Source organism: Saccostrea cucullata, unplaced genomic scaffold (genome assembly GCF_032062105.1).
Source record: "Saccostrea cucullata isolate Sc308-1 unplaced genomic scaffold, CSIRO_AGI_Scuc_v1 ctg4832, whole genome shotgun sequence".
Classification (NCBI taxonomy): Eukaryota; Metazoa; Mollusca; class Bivalvia; order Ostreida; family Ostreidae; genus Saccostrea; species Saccostrea cuccullata.
In genome coordinates this window covers 4,407-13,780 of record NW_026930437.1, presented here as the reverse complement: position 1 = coordinate 13,780, position 9,374 = coordinate 4,407, and the positions used below count along the sequence as shown (strand labels likewise).

At 31.1% G+C, this 9,374-nt stretch overlaps 1 protein-coding gene across 1 annotated transcript; it reads right to left on the bottom strand.

The window, feature by feature from the left end:
• Positions 1-5,721: 5,721 nt before the first annotated feature.
• On the bottom strand, positions 5,722-8,600 carry LOC134228583 (uncharacterized). The gene is made up of 6 exons (XM_062710247.1): positions 8,426-8,600; positions 8,131-8,268; positions 7,792-7,848; positions 6,875-6,992; positions 6,490-6,621; positions 5,722-6,143 (listed from the first exon to the last, which is right to left on the bottom strand). The coding sequence occupies exons 1-6, from the start codon at positions 8,555-8,557 to the stop codon at positions 5,854-5,856; spliced, it is 867 nt and encodes a 288-aa protein (XP_062566231.1). The 5' UTR covers positions 8,558-8,600; the 3' UTR covers positions 5,722-5,853.
• Positions 8,601-9,374: the final 774 nt, after the last annotated feature.

Genomic DNA, 9,374 nt, shown 5'->3' with positions numbered 1-9,374 from the left:
ATGCAAACGACTTTAGATGCTTTATACAAGTGCAAAAAGGCCATCTCAACCACTTTTATAATGATCCATGTATACTTGTCAAAACTTCTAAGTCCCCACTTCTATTTTTTCTAAAAGTTCAAAACCTTAACATCAATGTACTAGTTGCTTAAAATTTTGCCTTCAATTTGCAATACTTACCTGTCAAGGCCAAAAAAATTGTAATCGAATATGTAATTACTCGATCGTGACCGTTTTTGTTGAAATGGACTAAGCTGGTCATACTTAACGAGAGTTCTGTTTCTTTTCACTGTATGACTTTATTTTACTTAAAACCTTTATAATTACCGCCCGAAAAACCTAAGAAGCATACCTGAATTCCTTCTAATCATTAGAAATCGCTAGATTTTCAACAAACGCAACCAAATCATCCTAGACTTTATCCAAAAAATCAATGGAACCAGAACCGGAAGTGTCCTCCCCTCAATGCCAAACTGGAACAGTGGGGAATATACATGTAATGAAACATTATGTAACTGTTGTCAGCAAGGCACAGGCACTTTCGGTAAGCCCCCTTGTCATCCTAATCTCAACCTTAACTTACACGTATAGAAGAAGATAGACCGGAGTTTGAGACAGCTTTTCCAGCAGCAGAATCTAGCGGAACTAGAGGACGACCTAGTCTCCACATGGAAAAACATTCAATAAAACAACAATTATTAGAATAATAATTGTATTTATGTATTGAATGCGATAACTCAGTTGGAGGTTTCCGGTAGGATTAATTTTGGTAAAATGTGAAAATTCTTTGATCCACGCCTTGGTTGATGGATTACGTGTGATAGAAGGTGTAAGGTCACGTGGTCAGCTCAGCGAGTCATTCATTTGTATTGTGATAACCCGCATGCTGCCCAAGCTAAAATGAGGCACGTCTATTTTGAAGATTTGTTACAACGGATGAATAATGTCATTTATTAAAATGACGGTATAAATGTGAACAATTTAACAAACAAGAAGGGGATCAGATTCACAAGCTTTGATTAGCAGTTACGTAAAATATGATAATGTCTGATCCCCCAAAACTGACTTGAAAAAAGTATCTGTAAGACAAGACAATGAAAACTTCATATGAAAAAGTTAGCAAAAAGATGGCACATCAACACAAAATAGGCCACAAAATAGAATCAAAACATCATATTAAAAAGTTAGCAAAAAGATGGCACATCAAAACAAAATAGGCCAAGGATAGAAGTGAAACAAAATACATAAAACAGTATAAACAGATCGAGTCAGAACTAATGAAATATGTGATTTTACATGACACATTAATACACATTTTTAGGGGTAGGAATGTAGGGGTGGAGGAGGGTCTTCAAAATAGACGTGCCTCATTTTAGCTTGGGCAGCATGCGGGTTATCACAATACAAATGAATGACTCGCTGAGCTGACCACGTGACCTTACACCTTCTATCACACGTAATCCATCAACCAAGGCGTGGATCTAAGAATTTTCACAATTTACCAAAATTAATCCTACCGGAAACATCCAACTGAGTTATCGCATTCAATATATAAATACAATTATTATTCTAAAAATTATTGTTTTATGTATTCTTATGCTTATATGCAAGCTCACCGCAGCTTGTTTTTGCTAATTTTGTATAAGTCAAATAAAACACTTTCATAGAGAGGAATAATGTCATTTATTAAAATGACGGTATAAATGTGAACAATTTAACAAACAAGAAGGGGATCAGATTCACAAGCTTTGATTAGCAGTTACGTAAAATATGATAATGTCTGATCCCCCAAAACTGACTAGAAAAAAGTATCTGTAAGACAAGACAATGAAAACTTCATATGAAAAAGTTAGCAAAAAGATGGCACATCAACACAAAATAGGCCACAAGATGTGACATGCAAGTCACATCCATGTTAGATGTGACATGCAGATCACATCCGTGCCATCTAAGGTCTTGTTTGTTAAATTGTTCACATTTATACCGTCATTTTAATAAATGACATTATTCATCTCTATGAAAGTGTTTTATTTGACTTATACAAAATTAGCAAAAACAAGCTGCGGTGAGCTTGCATATAAGCATAAGAATACATAAAAGAATTTTTCTTAAATGTGTGAACTCTTTGAGGAACAGATGTCTTGCTGTGAATTCGTTTGAATGGAGGATAACGAATTATTTAACGTTGTGAATTTTTAATTCTAGGGTGCCTTAACGTTTCTGCATATTGTGTTAAAGTGCTTCAATAACATAAATTAAGTGCGAGAAATTGTATTGCAACTTTTTTATGCAATATACTTATTAAATAATACTGTTAAAATAATTCAATGTAAGAGCGGTGTAAAGCAAAAACTTGCCTGGGAACTTGGAAATTTTGACTAGTATATAATTTTTCAAATTAGATGAAAAATTTCCAATTTGTAAAAGTTCTTTCATAGAAATTAATTTTATATTATGAAGCACAATCTATTCAGAAAATTCAACATAAAAGAAAAGTCTCTTGTTCTGGCATTGAATTCAACATTTAGGTATATTGACGACGTTTTATTAATTACAAGTAACATGTTTTTCTCTTACGTTCATTCTTTGTATCCATTTGAGCTCAAAATAAAAGAAACGTAGAGTCTGATAATTTGTTTTATATATGGATATTTTACAAAAAAGAACAAAACTTTTTGATAAACGTATTTATTCCAACTTTTCTATCACCAATTTCCATAAATTGTGTAGCAATATACCTTTAATCTCTTGCTTATGGACTTTGTGTCTCCCAGTTGGTTCGATACAAAAACATGTTGTACGTCCTACCAATTTTCTAAAACAAAGCTTACTAATGACAAAAAGTTTGAAGAAACAAGGATCTCAACAGTGAAGCAAAAAGTCCATATTTTGCTAGCAATATGGTCGAAACAGTGACCTTGTCGGGCGAATGTAATCAGCCGTTGAACTTAGCGTTTGCTGACGTTTTAACGGATGTCATGCAATTATTTGAACACACAAAACTACATGTATCATAATGGATTTTTCTGCTTGCCTGATCATGACAAGGAGCATACAACATGTGTGTCCGATCGACAGGGATGGTTATACCTCCATGGCACCTAATCCCGCGTTTTTATAGGTCCATGCTTGCTGTATCCCCATTTTGTATTGTTTAAATAGACTTTTGAGTTTGATTTCTGTTCGTTTTTGTCATATTTCACTGAGTTGACATGGAAAATATTATTAACTTATAGAACAAATGGTCTATGAAAATGTATGCCAAATTACATGTCTAATATAGACTACAACTATTCTTTCAAATAAATGAATAAGGGTAGTAAAAGACATATAAAAATTTCTCTGAATTTCTTTTATCTTTTTCCAGTAAAATTTCCTCCTTTTATGATTTCCCTTCAAAAATTGAAATTTTTTAAATTAAAGTTTTGTTTAAATTCATTAAAATTTTAACACAGTGTACCATAATAAGAGTACATTCATTTATGTGAAGAAATAATAATCTATGTTATCATAATCTTTTTTAGCCTGTTTTACAAAATGTAATTTTCATAACAATTTTCTTTATAAATTTCAATTAATTTTAAATGTTAATGATGTTATAAATGACCATTGCATCATACCCTTATACGGCATTCCGTCTTGGTGAATGTGTTGTATGACTCTTTGTCAAATAATTGAATTTGTCTGCGGTCGACAATTTTTTAAAAATAAATTGTAACAATAAAAACACATAAACAAATCATAAATGTATAGTCTAGACTCCATTTTCGATCTAAATGACGTGGGGATAAATTAGTCATTAGCTGTAGTTAATGCCCTGACATGTTGTTTATTATGTGCACTTTAGTTTTTCAAAAGTATTTGTAATCGTTCACTTGCATACTAATACATTTAATAAATCTTTTTCAAAATTATTCATGGCGATACTGACAATTTTTTTTTTACTTATTCCTTATTTAATATGAGAAAAAGATAGCAGTATCTATCATAAATATTACATATGTTTCAATAAATAGAGCCAAAATTGTATGTTAAAATCTAGACTACACTGTACAGTTCAGCTAATGTAGAATTCTCCTTTGAAAGTGGAAATTAGTCATTGTCTTGATGATTCGTGATTCTGTGGGGAGATATGGATTGATCATTTCTGGACTGTTCTTTTGTTCCTGGATACGGATAACGAACAGAATCCACACCTTAAACCATTAAAATAAAACCAACCAGAACGATGGAGTAGGGTGTTTATACGTCAACCGTTCAAATATCCGAGAGTATAGTCATTAGAATCATGTATCGATGAACCGGTATATTGATGGAAAAATAAAGTACATTGGCTATTTGTAATTTTATCTCGAACAAAGACATTGGAAACGTAAATATTAAGGAATATGCGTCCTCAGTTATCCTGAAAAATAAAATCTTGTTACCTTAGGTTACTCACTTACTTTTTGTTCTTATCCATTTCTGTTTGAGATAATGATTTTAAGTACGTTAACCAAATGAGCTTTAAGGACCAGTCATTCATTAATTTACATTAAAAATTTACATAGAAAAACTTCCTTTCTTATTGAAATCTTTGACGCACGATTCATAAAAGGATATTTACAACTACTGAATATTTTCTCCTTCATTTCTTAAGAAAACCCACTGCGTTAATCGCTGCATGAACTACATTAGGCATGACGCCTGTACAGATTTCTTGATCAGTGGCTGTTCCATCAATGAAACGTATAAAGACGTTCGCATCATGAATACAATAATTAATCTTTTTAATCCTACTTTAAATGATTATTTAAACAGATATAAATATAAACAATAAAATGTCTTTCTTTGTTTGTTATTACTGGAATTAACGGTCGCAGCTATTGCAGAAAAAAATTTACGCGGGTTATGTATTTTTTCTGCAACAGCTGCTTCCGTTAATTCCAGTAATAACAAACAAAGAAAGACAGTTTATTGTTTAAAACGATAATATATACATGCTATAGATTAATCTTTGTATTAAATGCGAACTGTGTTTTGTGTGAATTGTAGTTATTACTTCCGTAAATTTAGTTTTTGTATTTAGAATATTCTCTAGCTGCAGAACTGTAGCTCTCCGAAAAAAATATATTGACAGACCGGAGAGCTGCAGTGCAACCGAGCGTGAAACCTGTATATTTATTTCGCACAAAAAGTTGCGCCTAGTTCTGGATTAATTCTTCCAAATTCTTACCCCATTCGCGAAAAAGATCAATTTTAAAAAAATGCTTAGTTCTCTACGAAATACTCTCGTAGTTGACATCTGCAAGAAGTAACTTGGACCGAATTATCTTGCACCAAAATGGCAGTATAAATAAAATTAATGAATGTTTTCTTGTGGAATAAATGAAAAATATGTCAGGAACTCAAGGTAAGTAATATTTTGAGATAACATGGAGAAATAAATCGAGAGACAGCGCACTTTTTGTGCGCAATAAATATACAGTTTTTTCAATAAGTGGTACTGTAGCTCTCCGGTATGTCAATATATTTTTTCGGAGAGCTACAGTTCTGCAACTAAATATTTTCAAAACAATCTAATGGACATATATATGACTCACAGATATTGTAGATCATAAAATAGATTACTTGTATTGTAATTCGTAAGCACATATACAGCTTAATGGATTGTATACATATACAACAATAAAACTTGTTTATAAAAAAAAAAACATTTATAATTGAAAAAAAATTGGCGTGATTAAATAAAACATCTACTATGTTGAAAATTATCATAACATAATTATTTACATGGATTACCTTTAATTAAAATTATAAAAAAAAAACCGTAAACAGAAAATATACAATGATGCCATTATAGAATTTTTCAAATTAGACATCTATTCTTAGAAGTGTGAATTTGATAGGAAAGGAGATCGGAAACAAATTCGGCACCCGTCCGTCGGCGGTCTCTTGTCCCAATTTTAAGTATAACGCTCTACAGAAGCATAGCGCAAGGAGACTTAAAATAATCCCAAAGCAGGCAAGAATCACGGAATAAGGGACCTCGAGTTCTATCGAAATATTTTCAGAATCCAGGATTGATTTGATAGCGTCTATATCATCCTTCACTTCTGTGTTTGCTGCGATCATCCGAATAACCAGGATTAACTCCAGCACAGCTTAAAAACAAAGAAAATTATTTATTTCTGAAAAATATCACCACGATTTCTTTATATTCGAGTTCATATTTTCAAGATATATCACTATGGTACCTTGGTAAATAAATTAACTTGTCAAGTAAAGGAAGGATAAAAGCCCTCTTAAAAGATAAAACATGATTTTTTTTTTCAATATAAAATGCTGAAATTTTTTAAACATGTCAAACACGTTTTCCGTCAATGGGATAGAACTGTGCAAAGCAATATGCAGTCTACTTAATCTTCCATCTTTGGAATCTTTACTTCTGTAATATTTTACATGCTTTAGAACATATTCAGATGTATTTTAGAATTGAAGACTTCTTACCAGCGAAAAGCATGAAACCCCCTCCAGTGACAACTGTTGAAGATTTTTCAAAGTTAAAAAGAAGACATAGGAACCCCAAAGCACAAAAGCATAACGCTGAAATGCTTTCACCTTTTATTTCAGACAGTCCAGCTAATGGAATGAAATATTAGACGAAGGAATTAATTATCTGATAAAATACTTTGAAAAATTATTGCAGAAAAATCCATTTACCAAAGATTTAAAAGCATAAAATTCTTTAAATATCTGATAATTAAATTAACGTAGTTTATTGAAAGATTCCACCATGTCTTTTATCTGAATTTTGAAAACAAATTCATTGTAAAAGCAGTTTAAATATTAGAATAACTGGGTTCAATGTGGAACTTTTTTGTGTTCTACTTACGTAGACTATCTGTCGTGTCTTTAGACATTCTTTTGAGCTTTTTATAATTGATTTTGACACATTTTCCAGATGCACACACTTTCCAGTGAAATATACTCATCTCTATGGAATATTTTATCTGAAGAGAGTTTTTTTCTATTTACTTAAGTATTTTGAAAAGAACACGTAGAATTCTCTTACAAAAAATTATTTCATATTTCATTTGAAGAGATATACGTATATATCATTCATGTAAAAAGTACACATGTTATTTTCCAACAAAGAAATAGTAGATGAAATAGTAAATAAAAGTTTTTATCAATTTTAATCAAAATATTTTTACTATAGATTTCACAGTGTTAATTTAACATTTTTCAGTTCATAAATGCACATTTTCTTTATTTTAAATTGATCTATTTCAAAATTATTCACATGACTACCCCGTTTTACATCCCACTAAAACTCAAAAATGATACCTTATTTCTTAATTGAATTTTTGGGCTTTATGGTACATGTATCAGCTAAAGTCATATCATTAAAAATGTGAAATTGTCAATTTTCGTGGGGTTTAATTTTAGTTGTTTTCGAAGTGTGAAGAGACCCAGGAATTTGTGACCATCACGAAATGTAAAAGGTGACATATATAGCTACTCAACAAGTCTACATTCACGAAATCAAATTCCCAAGAAAAAAGACTTTTCCTCAAACCATGAAAATTTGACCCCACGGAAATATGTGATTTTACGGTATTTTTTGAAATTAGAAAATGGATAAATGCTTTATTTGTTTTTCGTTAATATCTCATACTAAACGGGAAAAAAGAAGAATTGATATTAAAGCATTAAGTCTTATGGTCAGGATCTTTATTAATCTGTAGGTACTGTTAAAAACTTCAATCATTAATAAGAACAAATATTATTTCTAATACAATATATTACCGTTTCAGTCCGCGTCAATGAATCTTTTTTCAATTTGAAATATTCAAATCTGTCATACTGAAAAAATAACAAAAAGAATTCTTCCATTTCTGTGAATATAACTTTGATAATTGTAAATTTATTGACAAAATTTGGCTTGTGGTCATATTCTTCTTGCTATAACCTAATGAAATCTTAATGAATTGTTTAATAAGCATGGTTATCAAAAATATCTAAGCAAGAAAAATCAACAGTCTTTCATATGTATAATCATGTTGTGAACATACCGCCCCAACATGCTTTTAAAGATTAAAAAGAAATCATGTACACTGTACGTAGCATCTCATTTCAATGACTTACTTTGTTAATTGTTTTTGTTTCCTCCCATCTTAAGATAAACCACCCAGGAGAAATCATGGCCGCAAGCCAAAAACAGAATGTCACAAACATCAAGAACAAAGCCACCATTTTCGGTCTGGTCTTGCATATTTCGACAATCTGAAAATAACATCTAACTAGGTTTACTATAATTAACCTAACAAGCAAAGGAAACATCCAAGCATTTGGGAAAAATAAAGTATTCAAACTTGAGCATCATTAATGTGAGTTAAAGTATATGTGGTTAGTCTACTTTTGGACCATTCACCCAACAAACCTTTTCTGTAAACTTCTGTTCTTCGTGTTGTTCGTGTTCAGGTTCTTCATGTTCTTCGTGTTCTTCATGTTCTTCATGTTCTCTTTCCTCCATTTGTAAAACAAGTGAACCCTTTAGTGTAGTTAAGCCCATATATATACTCTTCCTGGATCATGTGATGTTATGCAGCCACTATTGGTATCTGAGATCTAGACCCACCATCAGTCTCTATTGGCAGATTTTAATATTCTATATTATTGCTAAGGGCTGATGCAGAATTTTCCAACTCTGAACAATACAATACATATCATTTTCCATATCGTTCTTTCCGCAACACCTCGTATATATGCCTACAGATAGAGTAAAAGAAATGAATATCTTTTTGGTAATTCATCATATAAAATCAATAAATTTCTGAAGTTCTGTAAGGAATAAAAGGGATGCAGACATATCAAAACATTGAACTTATATCAAAGTATGAAATAAATGCAGACCCTCTACTCAATAATACTTATAATTCCAACTCCTCTCTAAAATTACCACGAAACGCAGGAAATTTAATTTAGAGACTTCATTTGGTGCACCAATACTAGAATCACTAGCTGTTTAAAAAAACGCTTTTCAATGAATAGTGAAATCATTAAGACAAGTCATTGAAAATTTATTAAGCGTTTTATTGTTTCATTCCAAACACCAAGGACATTACATATTGAATAGCCATTGTATTTGTAGAGAAAACTCTTGCGTATCGAATCAATTAAAAATTAAAGAAAATACAGATGACACGTATCATGGCTTTTCTAAATGGAACTGCGTCAATCTTCTTAAATTATTTAAAAAATTTCCTTAAAAAAGTAATAGATTTAATTTTTTTTTTCTTCAAAAATTAGAATAGATCCTAACCTCTGATTTAAAATGCTATTTTATGAAAGCTATGCTTCATAAGATTTTAATTTGTTTTATGGCATTG

Coding starts and splice junctions, on each gene's coding strand:
- LOC134228583 (XM_062710247.1), bottom strand. CDS start 8,557: ATGGGCTTAACTACACTAAAGGGTTCACTTGTTTTACAAATGGAGGAA. Junction 8,269..8,425: donor AACAGAAGTTTACAGAAAAG/GTTTGTTGGGTG, acceptor TGTTATTTTCAG/ATTGTCGAAATATGCAAGAC. Junction 6,993..7,791: donor CATTGACGCGGACTGAAACG/GTAATATATTGT, acceptor AACTCTCTTCAG/ATAAAATATTCCATAGAGAT.